Source organism: Monodelphis domestica, chromosome 2 (assembly GCF_027887165.1).
Source record: "Monodelphis domestica isolate mMonDom1 chromosome 2, mMonDom1.pri, whole genome shotgun sequence".
NCBI lineage: Eukaryota > Metazoa > Chordata > Mammalia > Didelphimorphia > Didelphidae > Monodelphis > Monodelphis domestica.
This window is the reverse complement of record NC_077228.1, coordinates 181,270,111-181,294,492: the sequence shown is the minus strand read 5'-3', so window position 1 is coordinate 181,294,492 and position 24,382 is coordinate 181,270,111. Positions and strand designations below refer to the sequence as shown.

At 42.3% G+C, this 24,382-nt stretch overlaps 1 protein-coding gene across 1 annotated transcript; it reads right to left on the bottom strand.

Annotated features, from left to right (window-relative positions):
• Nucleotides 1-7,226: 7,226 nt before the first annotated feature.
• Nucleotides 7,227-24,139, bottom strand: MPO (myeloperoxidase). Its single transcript, XM_056816505.1, has 14 exons — nt 24,109-24,139; nt 23,464-23,541; nt 23,114-23,207; nt 21,893-22,068; nt 21,607-21,730; nt 21,280-21,409; nt 20,689-20,877; nt 17,749-18,067; nt 16,769-16,929; nt 15,975-16,230; nt 12,927-13,097; nt 8,841-9,078; nt 8,255-8,466; nt 7,227-7,564 (listed from the first exon to the last, which is right to left on the bottom strand). Exons 1-13 carry the CDS (start codon nt 24,113-24,115, stop codon nt 8,259-8,261), a joined length of 2,151 nt encoding a protein of 716 aa, XP_056672483.1. The 5' UTR covers nt 24,116-24,139; the 3' UTR covers nt 7,227-7,564; nt 8,255-8,258.
• Between the last annotated feature and the right edge of the window lie 243 nt (nt 24,140-24,382).

The following is a 24,382-nucleotide window of genomic DNA, read 5'->3' as shown; positions in this document are numbered from 1 at the left end:
TTGCAGTCCAAGAATATTTTGTGTTCAGAAGAACCCAAGAATTTCCAGGATAGGATGCCACATACCATTGTCCAAAATGAACACTGGATCAATTGTTTTCATTAACTGCTTTTCTCATTAACTAGGGAAAGTTCAACTTAGGGAGCTTGGCATGGGGTAGGGTTATGAAGAAATGACAGTGGTGTTCAAACAAAAGCATCAATTAAGGGTACTTTTTAAAAAGAAGAACCCAGGGACACAGGAAACAGCCATAGCTAGTGTTTATATACCACTCTGAGTTTCACAATGTGCTTTGCATGTATTATCTCATTTGATCTTTACAACATCCGAGGGGATAAAATAAGCTTAATCATTTTACAGATGAAGAAACTGGGGTTGAGAGATGTTAAGTGACTTGCCTCACAGTCACCAAAGCAGTGTGTTTAAAGTAGAATTTGAACTCACTTCTTCCTTCTTCCAAGTCTAGAACTCTACCTACTGGTAGAAAGGGGTCAGGGGCTCTGGCTAGTGAGAAGTGGAGAGAGTGATACTGTATGAGTTAAATTGCACTGGATATCCCTAGAACAGGGGGTCTTAAGCTTTGAAGTATCATAGACCCTTTTAGCAAACTGGGGAAGTCTATGGACTAGTTGTCAGAATAATGTTTTTTAACGTATAAAATAAGACATAGACTGACAAAAGGAACCAGATTTTAATAATATTAATAAAGGTGTAATTTTTTTCTGATCCAAGTTCACAGACCCCTTAAAATCTTTTAATCGGCCAGTGAATGCAGTTAGGGAGTCTATGGACCCCAACCCTAGCTCTAAAGCCAAGCTGAATACTCTTCCTAGTGCCACCTCAACTCCACAACCCAAAATGCCACCTGCTTTCTCTTCTCCTCTCCTCATTTAAAACTAGAGAATAAGCCACTGGAAAGGGAAGCAACCAAACTGGGTGTGTCTGCACTATTACTCATTTTTCTTAGACTATGAGAATCTTTGGAGGGACCTAGAGGAAGGTAGGACTATTAGATACACCCTCTCTGGGAGAGTATTATTTTTCTCCATGACCTGTAAAGCACTGTATTTTGAAAACTATATATATATATATATAGTTTGTTGTCATTATTCATTTTTGAGTCATGTCTGACTCTTCATGACCTCGTTTGGAGTTTTCTTGGCAAATATACTTGTGTGGTTTCCCATTTCCTTATCCAGCTCATTTTACAGATGAAGAAATTAGCCAAATAGGGCTAAGTGACTTGCCCAGGATCACATAGCTAATAAGTGTTTGAGGCCAGATTTGAAGATGAGGTAAGATGAGTGATTGCAGGCCCAGAACTTTGTCCACTGCGTCACCTAGTTGCCCCATTTATTATTTACATATCTGAAAATTACTTCCTTTGGTGCCATGGAAGCATAATTTTCCTCCCAATAAGTCCATGTAGTGAACTGATGCAAAGCAAAATATGCAGAACCAAAAGAAAATTGTATACACTAAAAGCAATATTGTTGGACAATCAACTGTGAAAGACTGAGCTACTCTCAACTATACAATTATCCGGGACATTCTTGAAGGGCTAATGACAAAGGAAGCTATCCAGTTCTAGAGAAAGAAATGTTGGAGTCAGATGCAGATCAAAGCATGTGATTTTTTACATTAGTTTATGTGTGGTCTTATTTGGAGGTTTTTGTTCTTATGGGTATTCTCTTAAAACAATGCGATTCATTTTACAAAACTTATAACAATATGGAAGTATGTGTTGTATGATGGTATGTGTATAAGCCAGTCAAATTGTTTACCAGCTCCAAGAGGGGGAACAGAAGGGAGGGAATTTGGATCTTATAATGTCAGAAAACAGTGAAAATTATTATTACATGTAATTGGGAAAATAAAATATTTTTAAAGAGTCCATGTATGTGAGGGAAACGGAGGACATCCAGTAGCCAGAACCCAGGCTCAGGTCTTGGAACTGGACCTGAAAAAAAGTCAGGCTTTGGGAGAAAAAGCAAGATAACACTTAGGTTCTTGCCCTGTAACATCCCCAACTCGTCCTATCTTTCAACAAGACCAGTAAGAGGCTGGCACCACTTGCTCTAGGTCACCAGTGGCCAGAGAGGACAGCTTTTTCCTTCCATGGAAATACTCTGAACAGTTCCACCAAACTGATCAAACACAGAATTGATAAGTCTTCCCAGAGCCTGGGGATTTGTCCATTGTCCAACCCTGGTGACACCCTGCCCCATATCACCACGAACACAGCCAGCTCTGAATATGCCTCGTGCTCTTCTCATAACAACCCTGTGAGGTAAGTCATGGGAGTGTTAACTCAAGATTCAGGTGAGGGACCAAGGGATCGGATTGAAGTGATTTTCCCAACAGCTAGTTACTATTAAGAGGCAGGAACTGACCCCATGTCTTCTAACTCTGAATCAGTCAGTCAACCAGCACTACTCTTAACCAGAATGGATATTTTTCCTTTCTTTTTCTTTCTCCATTAAAAGATACTTTTCCTTTTTACAACACAATCATTTCCCAAAATACTCCTCCTACTTCTGAACCTTTTCTTGAAAGAAAGTCGAACAATGAAAATTGACCAACTAAACAACTGCCTCTGACAATAAAAAGATAGCATTCTGTGCCTATAGCATCCCACTGCCTAAAACCCACCAAGAAAAAGGATACGTTTCATCCTCAGTTCTTACAGATCAGAGGATATATAGGCTGCCAGACTTTTATCAGATTTTGAAGCATATGTTCTTGCCAGTTGACAGCCATTCTTCTTACTGATTTTGCTGTATCACACTCCCCAAGTCTTTTAATTTTATATGGTTTAAATTGTCAGTTTTGTTTTATGTGATCTGCTCCTTCCATGCTAAATTAAGAATTCTTTATCTAATCATAGATATGAAAGATAGATCCTTCTATGTTCTTCTAAATTTTTTCATGATGTGACCTTTTATATTTAGGTGTTGATGTTCCTTCAAATACCCTAACTTTATAGTTCCTTAATCTACTCAACTCCCACGACCTACTCCTCCACTCCAACTATCTGCACACCAGAGAAAATCACACCCTTACTCTTGCTGTCACCCACAGTTCTAATTCTTTGATCAAGAATTGTGAGATTTCTTTATTCTTTCATAACCTATTTTTCCACTTCTTCCTATTCTTTACTCTTCCTTAATCTATTCATCTCACTATGACCTTTGATTGCTCTATCACTCTGCATTTTCCCTGACCAACACCTGTCCTGGTTTCATGGTCTTTTCTTCTCAAAATAACTCACTTAACCATTCAGTCTTAGACAATTTTCTCTCCTCTCAAATCCCATGTCTCCCTGTGCTATTGCTGCTCTTGACTTTCCAAAAACTCAACTCCCTCTTCTCTCCTTCTCCACAACTCAAAACTCTTCTACTTTTCTCTTTTAATATATAGAGACTCTGATGAAAAAGGTGACCCTTCTCCCAAATGCAAACCCCCTACATATATTCTTGATCCTATCACCTCTGATGTTTATCAAGAAGCTTGTTATTCATCATGTCTGATTCTTCAAGATGACTCATTTGGAGTTTTCTTGGCAAAGATATTAGAATAGTTTGCCATTTTCTTCTTCAATTCACTTTACATATTAGGAGACTGAGGCAAACAGAGGTTAAATTATTTGTCCAGGGTCACACAGCTAGTGCGTATCTGAGGTCAAATTTGAACTCAGATCTTCCTGACTCTAGGCCCAGCACTCTATCCATTACAGCCCCATCAAGAAGATTACCACCACCACCCCAACAATATTCCCCTTCTCTAATCTTCAATCTATTTTACTAACTCCTTCCTTGCTGCCTATAAATACACCCATGTCCTCCTGAAGTTTTAAAACCATCACTAACCCCCTACTATTTTCTCAGGCTATCATTCTATATCTTTCCTCCCTTTATCAGCCAAACTCCTTGAAAAAGCCATCAACACCCTTTCCTTTTGCTTCCTTTCTTTTTTCTTCTCAACCCTTAGCAATTTATCTTTCAACCCTATTATGCAATGAAACCTACTCTCTCCAAAGTAACCAATGATCTTTTAATTGCCAAATCTGACCTCTTCTGAGTTCTTATTCTTCTTGATTACTATTGACCATCCTTGCCTCCTCGATACTAGCTCCCAAGTTCTTATGACACTACTCTCTTCTGGTCCTCTTTCCACCTCTGTGACAACTTCTCAGTCACTTTTGCCAGATCACTATCCATGGGATTCTCCCTAACCATGAATATTCCCCAGGGATCTGTCCTGGACCCCCTTCTTGTCTCTCTACATTTTCCCTCTTGGTAACCTCATCAGCTACCAATGGAACGAGAATAAATGATGTCATCGAGGAATTTTTTGACAGGAAGAGAAGACAAATCATGGATGACTGCAAGTATATCTCTCTAAATATGCAAGAGCAAAGAATGACAGGTGGATGGCTGGAATATTCCATTTATAGTTTTATCATGTTGGAATAGAGTAAGGAAGGCCTCCAGCACATGGGGTAGATCTGCCCATAGTACGCTTCTCCCTTCAAGAAACAACTGAAGCACTATGATATATATGCAATCTTTCCTGCTCTCCCACAACTGCAAGTGCCTGTCCTTCCTTAACTACCTTATATGTATTCCTTTTTTATTCTGTGTGTGTGTGTGTGTGTGTGTGTGTGTGTGTGTTGTACTTGCAATCATCCATTGTAAACTCCTTGCAAATAGGAACATAGTACAGTGCTTGGCACCCAGTAAGTGATTAATAAACATTGATTGATTGAATGTAATAACCATTGCTTCATCCTTGGTATTTATATCCCCAGTGCCTATAAAGCACAAGACCTGACATGCAGTAGTTTCTTAATAAACCCTTATTGCTTGATTGCTAAACAAACTGCCTGTTAAATGTCTTGAATTAAATTTCCTGTGAACATATCAAATCCAACATGTCTGAAATGAAATGCATTATCTGTTCCCCACCAAACCTACCCATCGTCCAAGATTCCCCATTTATGTTGAGGGAGTCATCATCCTTCCAGTTACCCAGGTTCATAACCTTAGAATTATCCTTAATGCCTCACTCTCACTCATCACACATATCCACTCAATTGCCATTTTGACCCCTTTCATGGTTCTATCAAGGAGTCACTCAGGATCCAAGATCTGAGTCCAGAGAGAGTTGAGGGTAAATCTTATATTCTTTCACTCTAATTCTTTAATCCATTGACAATAACAACTCAGTCTGATCCCTCAGAAAAAAATATCCCTGGTGGGAATTGATGGTGCAGCAGTTCCAAAGATGCCTTCACAAACTTGTCTTTTTTGTATAGGCAAAATCTCATATTAATCCATGTTAAAGATGCTCCCTCCTTTTCAGGGATTCCAAGATGGTAATAGGTAGAGCAGGGTATTATCTGTTATCTTGAGTTCCACATCTAAGCTTTTGGATCTTTAAGCACAGTAACTAGTTGAAAGGGAGAAGAATGTGAGTGAAATGTTTCCTGACTTATCTAAGGTTTGCTATCAAGGGGACATGGAGGGTCTTCTCTATGATTTCAGGGGGCTATAGGAGTAACTGGGCCCAAGTAGACACTTTATGAAGTTATTGAAAAGAATGGGAGAAATTTTCTTGGCTAGTTGTAGGGGTTAAAGCAAAATTCAAAGAACAAGAACACTTGTAGGATACATACCAATTATCCAACAAGTGCCAAGAGCATGGCCTTAAGTTATTCTCTCAAGTGAGGAATCAAAGGCCACTACTTCTTCCCTATTCCCTTAAGACTCTAAATGTGAAATTCTGATTCCAATTCCAAACACTGATTCTGATTCCCTAGGTGAGGGGAAAAAATGATTATTAAAAATATATATATATAATAGGAATACTAGACCTTACTTATTGATATTGCTATGTAAAAATGCATATATGCTGTCTATATCAAGTAATGTTGATTTATTTACATTCCTCAAAATGAGGAATTACAATTACAGTGGCAATTATAAAATTCTTTAAAGCAAAACCATATATTTGTGAAGATAGGATTAACTCTCCCCTCATCTACTTTTAAATTTAATCACCAGAAGCATATACACTTTGCTTAACTCCTAAGTTAGGGAGGTCCACAAATCATGTGCTAAAGTGGGTGACAACTCAGAAATGACTGACTGACCCCTGGGCAGTCCTAAGCAAAGTTAAAGACTGCAATTGGTCCCCATAAAGTAGAGGAAGGCATAGGAAATGACAAAAAGAAGGGTCTTTAAAAGTGGCTGCAACTTCCTTTGAGTCAGTCTTTTGAAGCTCTGGAGGCTGGTGGAGGACCTTCCTCACCATGGACCTGGAATGCTAGCATTTTCTCCTTTAGACTACAATGTGGGTGAGCGAAAAGTTGACTCCTTTTCCTGGCTTCTGGAGAGATTAGTTTCCGGAGGAGACCTGGTGGTTATTCGCCATCATCAGGTCCTCTGGCTAAATGGCCCTCAGGCTGAGGGCCCTCTGGTGGAGGGTTAATAAGCCCTGCCTAAGTTGAGCCAGGCACCAGAGAAACTTTTAGGATGATTAGCTAGTTTGCTTATTCTACCCTCTTTCACATTTCTCTACTCTTTCCCTCTATTTTATAAATAAAGCTGCTAAATGAAAATTCATTTTTGACTTGAGTTATAATTTTGGCAATCACATTCTCTCATATTTTAGTCAAACTATTCATTTTAGCCCTTACATACTTCTACATATAAGAAGTATTGAACTAGAGACCAAATAGTATAGGAAGTATTGAAGCAATTAAGGTTTGGGTGGCCCTACCACAAAGCTTAATAAATGCTTGTTATTTTATTTAGGCCATGTATCCATTTAGAACTTATTATTGAAAATGGTGTAAAATACTGGTCTAATTCTAATTTCTAAAAACCTTTTCTTTTCTTTCTTCCTTTCTTTTTAAATTGTTACTTTCTGTCTTAGTAACAATTCTAAGACAAGACAAAGATTTGGCAATTGGGGTTAAGTGACTTGCCCAGGGTCACATAGCTAAGGAGTGTCCATACTTGATCCTCAGGGGTCTTCCCAACTCATTTAACTCTACTGGCTGTCAAGCCAACTCTTCTTGCTCTTGGGAATCCCTCCAGAGAGTGGCCCCTCCCATTCTCATGCTTCAAGTAAGCCTCTAGAGTCCACACCAGAGGCCCTTTTTTCAGAGGCTTCTGCCTGATCCCCAGAAGCCCTTCTAAAAGACAAGAATGACTCAGCCCTCCTCTCAGCAATACTTTATTGACAGCAGAAGCAGATGGCATATCTCAGTCATGCTGGCCCAGATTCCCCTCCCTGACAGGGACCTTTGTCTTCTGGTCCAAGATGAAGAATTGCTCCATGGGCAGCTACAGGCCTGGGACGATTTCAGCCTGGCCATTCAAGTTACAGGAAGAAAGCCACTTCCCTCTCCCATGGCCAAGAAAGTCACTGCCAAATACTTCTCTGGCCTGAAGAGCTAGGGCCTTAAGTGTGATGAGGATCTGATGCCTGATAATTCAGCTAAAGATGAAGATTTGTTCCCCTTGGGCGCTAAGGGGAGGCAGCTCAGAACAAATTTCTGTTGGAAAACAAATATTAAAAAAAAAAAGACCCAAAGAGGTCAGAAACACATTGTTTCATATTCAGGCCTCTTTTTTGTCCAGTATACATTGAGATGTTTATGTTTGTTGACAGCTGTTCAGCATATAATAAAAAACAAAGTAAAATAATTGGGTGAGAATGCAGCCATTGATCCTAGAAACCTGGGCTCGGAAATTTATCCACCTTTATTGAATCAGAGTATAGCTCAGCACCACCATGCATGAGTAAACCAAAAACAAAACCCAGTGTCTGAGCAACCAAAGCAGATGTCATAAAACCCATGTACTAAAGATCAAGCACTTTGCTTAGAAGAAAGACCCTCAATTCTTCCCTTATATCCTACTTATTCTTATTTTATACACAATTAATTATGTTTTTTAAGCCCACAGCAGAGTAGAAACAACAGAAAAAAGGGAGAAAGGGGATGGTGAATAATTAAACCACCTAGATGGAAAGAGGAGAGGTGAGTACGTATATCCAAAACCAATTTCTAGCTAGTTGCAGAATACAGTATGGCCCCACATGCCTGTATACGAAGCCCATCACTTCCATAGTGGGTTTATAGTTGAGAGGAAAGGGTGGGGGGTGCAGAGGATGCTGGTAACATCTCCTCCAAGCCCAAACTTTCCCATCCTCCCAGATCTGTCTAGCAGAGGTCTGTACCTACCCAACTACTCTGTCTTGTTTCTCCAAGCTGACAGGTTCAGTTGAGGAATCATGCTACAGTTGACGAAGTCTTTGGGATATTTGTTGGCCTTGAAGATATTCTTCGGCACTAAGGTGATGCCCGTGTTGTCACAGATGATGCGTGATAAGGTAACATTGGCCAATGCTTGGCGCTGCTGTGTGCTGAATACCCCAGCACTTTCCCAGTAGAACCTGTGCCAGAATGAGATGGAAACACCGTAGGTCTGGAGACTCACCCTATCTCAGCCCTCCATTTCTCCTACCCATGGGGACAATCTGGTTCTAGCAATCAAGAATAAAGAATATTTGGTTCTCAAGAAGCTCAAGACTTTTCCCTACTTGTGAAAGCACTAACGTCGGCACCAGACCGAGAGTAGCTAAAGGGGGAGTGATTTTCTCCAAAGGATTACTGAGGATTTGGAGAGATTCAGTGACTTGGCCATGATCACACAATGAGTCAGCGCCAAAACCCAGATTGAAGCCCAAGTCTCTTCTCCCCATTCTTCCCCAGCATCATCATGGGTTCTAACCACCAAAGTTTCTCTTTAAATGTCAGGTTTCCTTACCGATCTCCATCTCGAAGGTTCTTGAACTGGGTTCCAATGAGACAGGCCAGGAGTTTCCCCACCCTGCCATTGGGCTCCAGGGGTTCTGCCACACCCCCCATCCAGATGTCAATGTTGTCGGGGGTTCCATACTGAGTCATCAGTTTCTTGGCTATTTCTTGATTCTTCATCACTGTATTAAGTTCACCTTCTGTTTTGGGTTGAGGGAGCCCACAGAACCTTCTCCAGGCATTGTATCCTAGTATAGGAAGAGACCAGGGCAGAGAACATAATGGAACAGGGGCTCAGTGAGTGGCAAGATTTACTTTGTAAGAGTACACAATAATATCTCCCATTTGCAAAGCACATTAAGGTTTGTGAAACCTTTGGTTTTGAATAGAAGTATTTTTTGTTGTTCAGTCATTTTTTTAGTCCCGTCCGACTCTTTGTGGTCCCATTTGGGGTTTTCTTGGCAAAGATACTGGAGTGGTTTGCCATTTCCTTCTCCAGTTTGATTTATAGATGAGGAAACCAAGGCAAAGAGGGTTAAGTGGTTTGCCCAGGGTCATAAAATAGGAAATGTCTGAGGCCAGATTTGAAGTCCAGACCAGTGCTCTATTCACTGAGCCTCCTAGCTGCCCAAATAAGGACATTATTAGCCCTAAATCAGATGTGGAAATTGAAGCTAAGAGATACTAAATGAGTTGCCCATATCTGAAACCAGATTGAAACCTGGGTGTTCCTTGCTCCAATGCCAGCATTCTAATCCCCAGAACAAGCTCATCATAGAGACCCTTACCTGGGCTATAGGAGGGAAAGGTTTTGGGGAGTAGAACCTGTTTTCACCCCTAAGCAGGCCAGTCCCCAATCAGGCCACACCATGGCACAACATGTTATGTTCTCATTACCCTAAGTTTCCCTTGTCATGAACATACAGAGGGGAGAGGCATCTTCTATGCTCAGAAAGACTTCTCAGTGTTTGCCCTCATAGGATGAAGAGTTCAAAAAGAGCTTAAAGAGAATCAAATCCAGTCACCTCATTCTCTAAAACAAAAATGAGATATAGAGAAATGCCCAAATTCATGCAGAAAGTCAGTGGCATGGCTATACATGTAAAACCTAGATCAAATTTATTACTATCTCAGGTTGAAGGAAGGGGAAGGAGGAAGAGAATTTGGAACCTAATTTTTTTATTTTTATTTTATTTTATTAGGTGATTTAGAACAATTTTCCCTGGTTAAAAGACTCATGGAGAACCCAGAATTTTTTTTAATGAATGTTTAAAATTTTTACATGTAATAAGAAAAAAAAATTTTTAAGTAAATGGCAGAAGTCAGGATTTGAACCCAAATCCTCAGACTCCAAATTCTCTTTCTACTTTACTTCGTTGCTTTTGCTTCAATGTTTACTATTTCCTCTTTAAATGTATAATAAAGTTCTGTGTGTCTTTAAACCCCATTAGCCTATTAAAGAGGGATGGGTTTTCTCACTTCATATACGGCCAACAGAGTGAAGGATGGGCAGGGGGGAAGAAGACAGATATTTCAGGATCTGGAATATATATTGGTGGAAGTTAGGCCACAGAATGCTCCCCCCAGTCCCTCTTGAGGGGCACAGGTCTGTTAGTGAATAAAGATCTTTTTACAAAGAATTATCTGGAGTTTCGTTATGACTATCACCTCTCTTTTCTACTAAGGCATTTCGTTATACAGCCCTAACATATATTCTGGAGAAAGGGGAAGGAACCAATCAGCAGTGCAATGACTCAGAAAAGCAGAGGTGGGGAATAGAGAGTAGAATCAGAAAAAAAAGAAGGTAGCTTGAACTAAGTGATTTAAAAAAAGGGAAAAATAACCAGGCCTCTCAAGTCTCATATGCACTTACAAATAAACAAAAAGTTGGACTTGAAGTCATTTGACTTCGATAGAAATCCTGCCTCTGTAAGCTGTCTACCTGTGTGGCCTCCAGCAAGCTGACTGACCCACTTAGGCCCAGGTTTCCTCATTTTCAAAATGAAGAGGCAGAAAGTTTTGTAAAAACTGACAATAAGATCTGCTGCCTTTGCAAACTGTAGTAAGTAGGTCTAGATAACCTCGAAGAACCTAAATCTCCCCCGTGATTCCATGATCTCCAATGCCATCACAAGCAAGGAGAAATGGGAGGGACTGCCCCTCTCCTCTCCTCACCAACTGCCCTTTGGGAACTTCTCAGCTGGAGAAGGAAATGGCAAACCACTCCAGTATCTTTGCCAAGAAAACCCCAAGTGGGGGATGTGATGGGGATACAGACTCTGTCATGTTGACAACTCTAAACGATCACACTAGTGCAAATATCAATAATGTGGAAATAGGTCTTGATCAATGACACAGGTAAAACCCAGGGGAATTGTGCCTCAGCTATGGGAGGGAGGTGGAGGAAAGGGAGGGGAAGAACAAGAATCTTGTAACCATGGAAAAATATTCTAAATCAACTAATTAAATAAAAATTTCAAAAAAGAAACAAAACAAATGGGACCAAGAAGAGTTGGACATGCCTGAAACGATGGAACTTCAGGACTGACCTTGGTGATCATTTGCATTCAAAACTAGCTCTTTTTCTTTTAGGAGAATGGGACATTCAGTGTGCTCGGCATCTGCTCCAGTGAGGACCTAGCATGGTCCTTGGCCTAAAAGGGGAGAGGCTGGGGGACATGGAGACCATTTGTTGTTACTCAAGCCTCACACCCTAAATTACACTTGTTCATGACACACAAATGGCTATGAGTGATTGCTATCTCTCTATTTGGGGATCCTTCATTCCTTCCTTTACATATTTATTTATATCATTGTTTCTGTGCCTTAAGCCTCAAGGATGACAAAGTGCTGAAATACTCTTTTTCAAGCCTCTAGAAAAGGAGTCAAGAAGACCTGAGTTCAAATCTGGCCTCAGATACTGGTTTCACTTTCCTCATACCAGTTGTGTGTGACCCTGGGCAAATCATAAGATTTTTCTGCTTTAATTTCCTCAGCTGTAATAATCATAATACCTGTCTCCCAGGACTGTTGTGAGGATAATATTAGATAAAAATTGTAAAGTACTTTGCAAACATTAAAGCACTACATATATATATGCATATATATATACATATATATATATATATATATATATATATATATATACCATTTGTGGGTTTCTTGGCAAAGATACTAGAGTGGTTTGCCATTTCCTTCTCCAGCTAAGAAGTCCCCAAAGAGCAGTTGGAGAGGAGAGCAGAAAGGGGCAGGACAGTCCTTCCCATTTCACCTTGCTTGTGATGGCTTTGGAGATAATGGGATCATGGGTTAGATTTAGAATTAGAAGGGTTCTCAGCAGTTATCTATATATCTATAATTTAGACACACTATATAAATGTTGGCTATTATTAGAGAGTATTGTTTGGACTTGACCTTACATATGGACCATCTATAGGAGGTCATTTTAGGGGCAATAGGAGCAGCCCTTTCTGCCCCCTAATATGTTCTCTGGGTATCTGAATAATGTCTGAGATTCCTTTAAGAGGAATCTAATAGTGATTAAAGTCTGAGATTCCTTTAAGGGAATTAAAAAAAAAGATTTAACAGATCAATAGCCCAATGGTAGAAATTTATTCAGATTTAGGAATAATTGACTGATATCAGATCTTTTCCTAAGAGCAGATTTTAATAAGGAGAGAAAAGGAAAGTGTGAGATCCTTGAAGGGCCATGGGGAATGGAATGGCAGAGAGAAGAAAAGGAGAGTCAAAGGCCTGAGGTTTACATGAATCACTCATTGTGATGTTATTGGTCTTCAAAAATGAAAAATCAACAACCGATTCATAGGCTTTCTTAGCGTTGTTCTTGATGCCCTTAGTGGCAGGGATAGATATCAGGATAGAGTTGGGATTAGGGATTTGAATGGAATGAGAATAGAAATGGGATGAGAATAGGGATGGGTATGGGAATAGAGACAGGTTTGGGATGGTGATGGGATGGGACCGGAATAAGGATGAGATGGGAATGGGGATGGAGTGGATAGGTATAGAGGGAGGGGTAGGGATGGGAAGGGGGATGGAATAGGAACTAGGAATGATGTTGGGCAAGCCCACTCACCTGGAAGGCCATGGTCCCTGCTACGTTGCATGTTGAGAGCAGGCAAGTCCAAGCCAATCCTCATGACCTGTTTAAATAACCTATCCCGGATTTCATCCACCACAATTTGATTCTGTCGGTTCAGTTTGGCTGGGTTGGCCATGAGACCTCGGAGAATTGGGTCAATGCCACCTAGGAGTTACAAGAGAATGATATAACCTTAGCTCCTAGAGGTAAGAATATACCCATTGAACAGGAACATGGTATAGGCATCCCATTCATCCCGGATTTACTGAAACCTCAAGATAAACTGTTAATTAGATACAACCAGGTTTTTTTCTTAGCATGAACTACTCCAGCCCAAAGCTCTGGCCATGCCTTCTGCTGAGTTCCCTTAACTCTCTCTCGTTTGCAGCCCTCCACTAGGATTTAGCACTAACCAAATATCTTTTCTAGGGTCTGTGGCATTTCAGCAACTAGACTCCTTGACAAAGGACTAGAACCATGCCTCATCCTTCTTAATAATTTATCTTCCCATTTTACCTTCCCTTCCTCCCCCAAACACACACACACACACACACACACACACACACACACACACACACACACACACACACCACCCCACTGTTTTAACCAGGGCACATCCTTATTAAATATTTACTTAGTGGAAGATCATAGGACCATAGATTCAGAGCTGCAAATGTCCCTAAAAAAACTCTCTAATATGGAGGTTCTTATCCAGGAGTCTATGAACTTGTCTTCTATTAATATTTTGATAAGGACTTCAAGGTAATTTGGTTTTCTTTGTAGTCATGTATTTTAGACATTTAAAATATTTTTCTGAGAAAGAATACTTGGCCTTCACCAGAGTGCCAAAGGGGCCCCTGACACAAAAGAATTTAGGAACTTCTGCTCTAGTCCAATCCCTAAATTTTTGAGATGAGGAGACTGAGGCCCAGAAGAGTTAAGTGATTTCCTTAAGGTTACACACAATTAGTAAGTGGCAGAGCTGAGATTCAAACCCAAGCCTCTAATACCAGTTCCTTTACTTCCTTTTGAATGAAAATAATTTGAGATCCTAGAGGGAAATGTAAGCAGTGTTTTCTAAGCTAATTTAGCCAGAGAATATGTTTGGACTTGAAAAATATTGATGGTCAAAGGGATTTGGCTCAGCCCAAGGGCTACTTCGTATAGGAAACCTTTGCCAGGCTAATTTGAAGGGGGGGGGGGGCCTAGTTTTACTATTCTGTTCCTTCCTCAAATTATCTTGTATTTATTTTCTAGTCAAATACTATATTCCCCCAATGGAATATAAGATTTTGTTTACATTTCTCTTACCTTCTGTTTTAGTAAGACAGAAGAGCAGTAAGGGCTAGGCAATTGTGGTTAAATGACTTGCCCAGGGTCACATAGCTAGGAAGTATCTGAGGTCAGATTTGAATCTAGGTCCTCCTGACTCCAGGCCTGATACTGTATCCCCTGTGCTACCTAGCTGCTCCTATAACTTCTATAAGGTCTTCATGGACAGGGACTGTTTTTCCTTTTGTCCTTGAATGCCTGGTGCCTGGCACAATGTCTTGCATATTAGTGGGTGCTCAGTAAGTGCTAGTTAGATTGGATTGGAGTGGATTTAGTCACTGTCTATAGCAAAAGAGAGGAAATTACTTTGATTTTTAATAAGTAATAAGAAGCATAGTACAACAGCTAGAGAATTGGCCTCAGAGTCAAGAACTCAGAGTTCAAGTCTCACAACTGATAAATATGGATTTAAAAAATGATAAGGCAACATGATGGAAAAGAGCGAAAAGAAAGTGGTACTGCTGGACAATCCAGTGGATAAAGTGCCAGGCTTAGAGCCCAGAGAACTGAGTTCAAATCTAGCCTCAGACACTTCCTAGCTGGATGAGCCTGGGCAAGACACTGAACCCTGATTGCCTAGCTCGACACTCTTCTGACTTAGAATTCATACTAAGACAGAAGGTAAGGGTTTTAGCAAAATATTTTTTAAAAGAAAAAAAGAAAAGAACATTGTATCTGGAACCAGGAATCCTGGGTTTGAATCCTAGTTCTAATAGCCTAAAAGCAAGTTACCTCACAGAAACTTTGAGGCTGAATGGATCTCAGAAGCCATCTGTTGTAAACTGATGCCGGTCTAAGGATCCCCTCTACAAAATCCTTACTGAGGAGTCTCCCAGAGTCCAAATGAAGCCCAAATGAAGGGGAGGCCACTACCTTCTTGGACCTTTACTAGGAAAGGAAGAAGTGGGACCAGCATCCCCAAGATCCCTCCCAGTTCTAAATCTGTGATCCCAAGTGTTTGACATACACACAAGTTCACATCCAGCCTTTTTTGTGGGTTTCTGGCCAACAAGAGCCAAGTTTTCAGACCCATCTACACCAGCTGGATGCATCACCCACACAGATGACCCCCTTGCTTCTCTGATGATACTGAATAGAGGAACATGGCTCTACTTTAGAGCATGTGTAGGTGTTCTTTGTGAGTTCAAATCTAATCTCAGGCACTTACTAGCTGTGAGGTCCTGAACAAGTCACTTAACCCTGTTTGCCTCAGTTCCCTCATCTGTCAAATGAACTGGAAATGGATATTGTAAACAACTCCAGTGTCTTTGCCAAAAAAAAAAACAAAACCCAAATGGAGCCATAAAGAGTCAGACATGACGGAACAATTGAAAAATGAGGAGGTTGCAGTAGACGATCCTCTCAGGTCCTTTCTATCTGAGTCCTTAATTCTGGGATGTTCAACCCAACTTCATCCCTACTGAATTCTTTTCTCTATCTACTCCCCTGTCTTCCCAGCCTGTCGGATGGCTATCTTTTCTACAATGGAGGCAGCCTAACAGAGGGAATCACTACACTTGAAATCTAGGGTCCTGGAATCAAATGGTGCCCCTGATATCTACTTCCCACATGACCTCCCTTGAGTATCTTCCTTTTCCTCATCAATAAAACGAAAGAATCAGATTAAATGGTCTCTAAGATTCCTTTTCACTCTAGACCCTTGATCTCACAATCCTAAATCATTTACCCTCCTCAAAAAAACCTGCTCACCTTCCCTCACGACCCTCCAGCTAGCAAAGAAGACTTCACTGAGTGGGACCTTAGGGTTGGGCCCCTTGGGTCGGTACTGAGCATCCAGGCGGAACAGGAAGGGCTGGATGAGGGTGTGGCCATAGCGGAAGGCATTGGTGAAGACATTGGCAATCCGAGGATCTACCGAATCGTTATAACCCCGATAAGGAGGCAGGTACTTCTTCAGGGCGGCTGGCCCCAGCACCAGGGGCAGATAGTGTTTGTAGGTGATGATCTAAATAAAAGACACGGGAAAGAGTTCCCCCCGACTCTTCCAATGCCACAGCCTCTCTTTGCCTAGCAGCTCCTCTCCTTCGGGGTCCTTATAGCTTCGCTTCCCCGATGACTCAGAGATTCCGGGAACTCTTGGCAAGAGAGGAAGGAAAACTCTCTGAGTGTGAGGAATCAGGGGCGTGTCTCTGAGGAACATTCCCTGATCCCCCTAATGATCTCTTTCCCAAAGGCTTCCCGGAGTATTGGGGGCGCCTCTTCTAATACACTAATCTTGTAGGAGTTTTTATTGAGGTTGTGCTGGATAAAGCTCCTTAAGGACGGGGAAGGTTAGATACTTCAACTTGCCTCTTCCTAGGGGTCTAGCGGACATCTCCACACAACTGTGGGTAGAGTGGTGCTCTACACACTGTAGCGGATTTAAAAATATCTGTGGAATTAGATTGGATTGAATGGCTTCTGCTATGAAATGGCAAGGTATTGAGGAGTCGCTTGCCCAAACGGGAATCTTCTAAGCTCCTCCTAAGTCCAGAAATCTCTACCTGAATCTGAGCCCCAACAATTTTCCTCGCTTCTTGGTACAGTTTTTCTCCATCCCATTGGGGGTTCATACGCTTCAGCAAGGTAGCCAATCGGTTGTGCTCCCGGAGGAAGAGGGTATGCATAGATGTCAGCTCAGGCATCTCACTGGACCTGCTGTCTCCTGGGGAAACCAAGGAGGTATTGGATTTCAATCAGGAAATTATTACTCTTATTATTTACTGGTTGTGTATCTCTCGTCTTACATGAACCTCAGTTTTCTCCTCTGTAAAATGGGGAGATTAGATTAGATGATTTCCAAGGTCTTTTTTAGCTTTGACATTCAAGGATTTTATAATTTAATAAGCCCTGACTCCCCCAATTATTAACCACCTGACCTCAGGCAAGCTGGTCACCTCTCTGGACTTCAGTTTTCTCCTCTGGAAAATAAAGGGGTTAGACTAGGCGATCTCTGAGTTCTGTGAATCTGCCCATCTCTTTAGTCCTACCAAAGCAGAAGAAATTCATCTCTCCTTAGACACACGTTCCTCCCTCTTCTTGGGTCTTATACCTGGAAAGCAGTATCCTCCCTCTTCCCATACCAAAACTGCACATCCTCTGAGGCCCCACAGAAGCCACACACACTCCCCTACATCTTTTCTGGACATTCCAACACGGCAACTTCTCACCTCAATGATATCTCAAGACCCTCCCAGCACAAAACCCTATGGCATGGAAATAGCTTTGGGCACCCTGATAGCCTGCTCAGTTGAATAAATTGATACAAGCTGTCCAGGATCTGCTCCCTTCCTTTACCTTTTGTCTCCACAAACATCACCCATGGTATGCCCTAAAAAATATTTGCTGACTAACTGATTCTGCCCTCTTCCGTTGGCCATGGTGGGAAAGGGGGGGGGGGACTGGAGAAGGCAGTGGCATAATAATAATCATTGAAATGAATTTCTCAACCTCCCCGTCCCCACCCCTACTCTATCCTCCGGACCTGCCAAGAAACATCGGATCCGAGCACTGCGGTTGGTGAGCAAACAAGGATCATCGTGGAGGCTGTCAAAGGGCAGGAGGGCCCTCCCATTGTCCTGAAACTGATTGTTCACAGCCAACAGCCCTAGTGGATTGCTCCTGTTACGGAGGTGGCGGGCGAGGGGTTCCTCGCTGCCATACACCATGCTGGCATCCAAGAAGGAAGTGAGTGCGTTGATCTGATTGCGAATGGTAATGTTGCCCTCCGTACAGGCTGGGCAGGAACGGAAGAAGGGAATGCAGTCGTTCCTGTTGGTGATCCGGGGGTCATTGGGTGGGATCTAATGGCAAGAAAGGCAGGGTTAGGCTGAGACTCCATCAGAGGCTTAGCCTCTCTGTCCCCAATTAATCAAGCAACAATTAATCAGCAAACATTTATGACACCCAGTCCCCAGCATCAAAAAGGAAAAAGACAAAATCACAACCAATGAAGAAGAAATGAAAACAATTATTAGAAGTTATTTTGAGATAAAGAAATCAAAACTATTAATAAGCACATGAAAAAGTGTTCTAAATCTCTTATAACCAGAGAGATGCAAATCAAAACAACTCTGAGGTATCACCTCACACCTAGCCGATTGGCTAACATGATAGCAAAGGAAAGTAATGAATGCTGGAGGGGATGTGGCAAAGTAGGGACATTAATGCATTGCTGGTGGAGTTGTGAATTGATCCAACCATTCTGGAGGGCAATTTGGAACTATGCTCAAAGGGCAATAAAAGACTGTCTGCCCTTTGATCCAGCCATAGCACTGCTGGGCTTGTACCCCAAAGAGATAATAAGGAAAAAGACTTGTACAAGAATATTCATAGCTGCACTCTTTGTGGTGGCCAAAAATTGGGAAATGAGGGGATGCCCTTCAATTGGGAGATGGCTGAACAAATTGTGGTATATGTTGGTGATGGAATACTATTGTGCTAAAAGGAATAATAAAGTGGAGGAATTCCATGGAGACTGGAACAACCTCCAGGAATTGATGCAGAGCAAAAGGAGCAGAACCAGGAAAACATTGTACACAGAGACTAATACACTGTGGTACAATGGAAGGTAATGGACTTCTCCATTAGGGTCAATGCAATGTCCCAGAACAACTTGCAGTGATCTAAAAAACACTATCCACAAGCAGAGGATAAACTGTGGGAGTAAAAACACCGATGAAAAGCAACTGCTTGACTGGGGGGGGGGGGGTGGGGAATGACTGAGGAGAGACTCTAAATGAACACTCTAGTGCAAATACCAACAACATGGAAATGGGTTCGAATCAAGAACACATGTGAAACCCAGTGGAATCGTGCATCGGCTATGGAATAGGTGGTGGGAGGCGGGCGGGAGGAGGAAAAGAAAATGATCACTGTTTCCAATGAATAATGTTTGTAAATGACCAAATAAAATAATGTTTAAAAAAAAAAGAAGTTATTTTGCCCAACTATATGCCAATAAATCTGACAGTCTAAGTGAAATACATGAATATTTACAAAACTATAGCCTACTCAGATTAACAAAAGAGGAAATAGACTGCTTAAACCAGCATTTATTTATATTATATTTTAATATATTATATATATATTTATATATATAAATATATATATATATATTATAACTATTCTGTGCCAGGCACTGTGTTAGGCATGGGAATACAAGGACAAAAATGAAATAGTGCCTGCCCTCAAGAAGTTTATAATCTACCAAAAATTATAACCAACTTGGTTGCCCATCCTGCCAAGCAGCTTTTCACCTATGCCCTCAAAGGAAAGGAGCCTAATTGACACTCTAAGACCATAAGATCTATAGCTGGAGGCAAATACCCCTCTAACACCCTCCATGTCTCCTCCCTTTTGTTCTGGTTGTCCACACATACAATCCTCTTCTATCCTGTGCTCAGAGGATCAGAACAGGACTTGAGTAGATGGGGCAGAAGGAGGAAGTATGAGACCTAAAGGCCAATCTCCCTATATCCATTCTGGATATCTCTCTAAGCTAAATCGTAGCTCTGAGTTTCTCTAAATATATTTCCTTCCCAAAGGAAGAATTGAATAAAAAAAGAGATACAAAAAGGAACAGAAAAGGCTCTCCATTAGTAGAAATGGGAAGTTATTGAGGGGTCCTAATGGAAAATGGCCCTCTAAATTTCTCTACCAGTCTCTCTCTTCTCTTTTTCCTTTTCTCAAGAGGGAAGAAAAGAAATACAGAAAGGGATGCTGAATGGTACCAGGGGAAAAAAAAAGATTTTTGGGATCAAGAGGACAGCTTTCAAATTTTGGCATTTATTCCTTATACAACCTTGAGTTAATCACTTCGATAATGTAAGTCTAAATTTTCTCATTGGGAAGATAAGGGATTTGGTCAAGATTAAGAGTTCTGAACCTTTTTGTATGTCACAGATCCCTTTGACAGTGTGGCAAAACTTATGGTCTTCTCAGAAGAATGTTTTTTTTTAATTTAGTTTTATGTATTTAATTAATTAATTTAGAATATTTTCCCATGGTTACATGATTCATTTTCTTTCCCTCCTCTCCTTCCACCCCCCTCTTCTGTAGCCAATGAGCAATTCCACTGGGTTTTACATGTGTCACTGATCAAGACCTATTTCCATATTATTGATATTTGCACGAGAGTGATCGTTTGGAGTCTATATCCCCAATCGTATTCCCATTGAACCATGTGATCAACCAGTTGTTTTTCTTCTGTTTTTACTCCCACAGTTCTTTCAGAAGAATATTTTTAAATAATTAAAGGAAATGCTAGATTTCAGTTAGAGATTAGTGAAAAAAAAACTGTACATTTTCTTCCCATCCATGTTCATAGACTTCTTGAAATTTATCCAGAGAAACCTTAACCTGTGGAAACCAAGTTAAGAACTCCCTTTCTAATCTGAGGAACTTCCCATTTCCAGGCCAGTACCTTGAGGGGGAAGCAGGAGGGCTGCTGTGCACAGGAGTGCTCACAGTTCTCGGTCAGGACAGGCTCAGGCGTAAGGTCCAAGTCATGGTCAATGAACTGGCCCCACTGCATGAACATAAGGGCCCTCTCCTGGTCTTGGGTCAGCTTATCATTGGGGAAGCGGACAATTTTGTTGGAGACTTCTCGGGCCTGGAATCGAGGATAAACAGAAGAGGGCAGAGGAGATAGGAAAGAGAAGATGGGGTGGTGTGGAAAGGAGAGAAGATAAAGGAAGAGAAAGAGGATGGGGCAGGGAAGAGAGACCAGGAGAGTTGGGGAATGAGAGATAAAGGAGGATTAGAATGAGAAACAATGTAAAGAGGCAAGTGAACCCTTCTCCCACCTTCTAAAGCCCCTCAGGACTGCCCATTCCCAGGGTCTGCTGGTTCCATCAGCATAAACAAGGGCTTCTCTGTAGGATGAGAGAGAGGCTGGAGATGGGGCTCATCTGCTCTTGGACTCAGGGACTACAGAGATGAGGTTGCTGGGGTCAGTCTCTAAAAGACCCAGAGCCAAATGACATCTCCAACATCCCACCCACCCAATTCTTACCAGAGGAACAGTGAAACCATTTCTTTTTGCCCCATTTGTCCACCCATAGGGGCGAGAAACTCCATCCTCATACTCAGCAGGTAACCATCGGACAAAGGCCCTGTTAGATGCTCCTAAAGTGGGTCTCCTCCTGGAATGTGAACAGAAGCAGCTTAGCCAGACTGAGGAAAGGAAGGAGGAATCCAGGGCAGCCCAATTATAAATCACTGAGTTGGACGTGGGGAGCTCAAGAGGAAGTGATCACCCACTGGTGGGAAGAAAGGAGCATGGGAGGCATTGATTGTCACCACAAGAAGGGGGGTTGGCTGGCAAGTTCTAGTCTCCTACATGTTGTTGCATTGTCCTGTGATAGTACGGTACTTGTACTTGTCATCACACTTTACTGCCACGTCCTGGTAGGCACAGCCGCTGGCCTTGGATAGTAGCTCTAGCTGGAGAGGAGTCAACACATCTGGAGTGAAAGGGAACAGAGCTGTGAGAAAAAGTCTCGGGGGGAGGTCACTGGTCTCCCTTGGCTGACCCACTCCTATGCTGCCACCCCCTCCCTCTAGCTCCCAGTGAGATCAGAAGTCAAGGCAGCAAAGTTCTAGGAGGTCTGAAGTCCATCTAGTACCTGTGATGTTGAAGGGTCTCCGGTACCATGGCTGCAACTTTCCCTCCAGAAGGTTCAAAGCCACATGAAGATAGTCAGCAGCTCGAGCAGCAGTCCGGGTCCCTGCCACTGGCTGCTTGATAAAGGACATGAGGTCTCTGGCAGTTGCTCTTCCGCTCCTCATCTTCTGCTTAATTCTGCTCAAAGGTAGAGGAAAGAAAGAGGGAGGATGCGAGGTGAAGGGGAGATAGTGTTGGAGAAGAACTGGAAGGAAGGACCTCCCTAACTCTCCAGCTCCTTGAGAGGAAGATGATAGGACTTTAGTGTAGACCCAAAGAGACTGAGTTACTTGCACTGGGTTATACAAGCATACAAGTAAATGGCAAAGCAAGGATTTGAACCCAAAACTTTTGACTCCAAATTAGATGGTCTTATTCACTCTACGTACGCAGTCTTCCTTAAATAGACCCTTAGATCATTAGAAGGAGTCTTCTCTGAGATCTTTGCAAACAAGATTGGACCTTTATTCAACCAGGCTAGGGGGCATTCTTTTTTTGCCATGTACTATTGTTATTATTATTATTATTTTGCCAAGTACATCTAATAACAAATTTCTACTTAAGTTTTCCTAAGCTATAAAATCCAAAGTGCCTCCCCTCCTCCTTCCTTCACCACTCCTGGAGCTGGCAAGCAATTTAAACTGGGTTTTACATGTATGATCATGTAAAAAATATTTCCACCTTGTTCTTTTTTGCAAGAGAATAATCTTATAAAACCAAAACCCCAAATAAGCTAAAGTGAAAGATCGCAGGCTTTGATCTACATCCAACTCCAACAGTTCTTTCTCTCAAGGTGGAGAGCATTCTTTGTCAGAAGTCTTAGGGGACACTCTGGTCAGATGCAGGGGATAATGAAAGAGAGACCCTGCACCCCCACTTCTTTTTTTAAGCCCTTACCTTCCATCATAGAATCAATACTGTGTAATGGTTCCAAGGCAGAAGAGTGGTAAGGGTTAGGCAATGGAGGTCAAGTGACTTGGCCAGGGTCACACAGCTGGGAAGTGTCTGAGGCCACATTTGAACCCTGGACCTCCCATCTCTAGGTCTGGCTCTCAATCCATTGAGCAACCTAGCTGCCCCTTCCCCCCCCCCCCTTCTTATGGCTCACAAAGATAGACAGAGGCTCTGGCCTAAGAACCTTCCCTCCCTCAGTAGGACTCTTTCCCAGGGGCACAGTTCCTACCTTTCTCTCCTCTCCTTGTAGGCTTTGTCCACCAGTCGCTTGGCTTCCTCCATGCTATTCAGCACCACAGAGTTATCCACCTCCCCAGGGATGGCTGCCCAGATATGCAGAGGAAAAAGGGAGTAAGGACACATATCTAGCCATGTCCAAGAAATGCAACCACCTCACTCCTCTGCCCCAGCCTGGATCTGACTCTCTGTTCCTGCCTGGAACCCCATCACCCTCTCTTCCCCCACCCTAAAAAAGACCTTGAGAAGGGGAAGGCCCTTGAGGTCTCTGACTGGCCCCTTTTCCCTCTTAAGACACCTCTGACTGGCACTTCCCTTCCTCCCCCAAATTCTATCAGTTACCAGAGAAGGTGGCCACCAACCACGGGGGCAAGATCAAGGCAATCAGGAACACTGTGAGGGGCAGGAACAGCTTCATCTCTGTAAGAGTTACCCCATCCCACCCCCCCAGGCTATTAGAAACCTCACATGGTGCCCCAGAACCATCATAAGACTTTAGGGCTAAAAAACAACTGAGAGATCCTCCAGTCCAATCACCTCTCCTGACACCGAACACCGGCCCCATTTTACAGCCCAGAGAGGGATCATGACAACCAATTTCCCTTAAGGGGTAAGGAGTAAAAGCAAGACTAGAACCCAAGGCTCAGATGCCTGCCCTCCACCCCTACCTACTTAGTCCACTGGGCAGGATCCTCCTATATTTGAACCCATCTTTATATAGCATTTTAAGGTTTGCAAAAACATTTGGCATCCATCTTCATATAGTTCCGTAAAGTGGGCGCTACTATTATCCTTATTTTGATGGTAAGAAAATGGAGATTCAGAGAGTTTATGATTTGCCCAAGGGCACAAAGCTAGTAGGCTTCTAAGACAGGATTTGAACCTAGACCTTCCTGATGTCAAAACCGGAGGGCTATCTTCTATGACATGCTGCCTATGGACCTCCTTCCACCCTCTTCTTGAAGAGCTCAGGACTTTAGAACTCACCTCTCATTTCCTGCTATCTTCTTCCACCCCAAGAAGGCCTGGAAAGAGGCTTTTATATCCTCAGACAGGAGATGGGGAGGTATAGAATTCTGGGGTGGGGTCTAAGATGGCCCCTCCTCTTGGGGTGGAGCTGCCTGCTCCCCCTTACTTGTTTTTCAAGAGCTGTGAGTGTCCTGGTTCCCCCACATCCCCTGCAATGCCCCTTCCTGAGCAGGGTCTCCTAGCACATGCCCATCTCTGTTCCATGTCCCTCCTCTACTAAATCCACACCTGA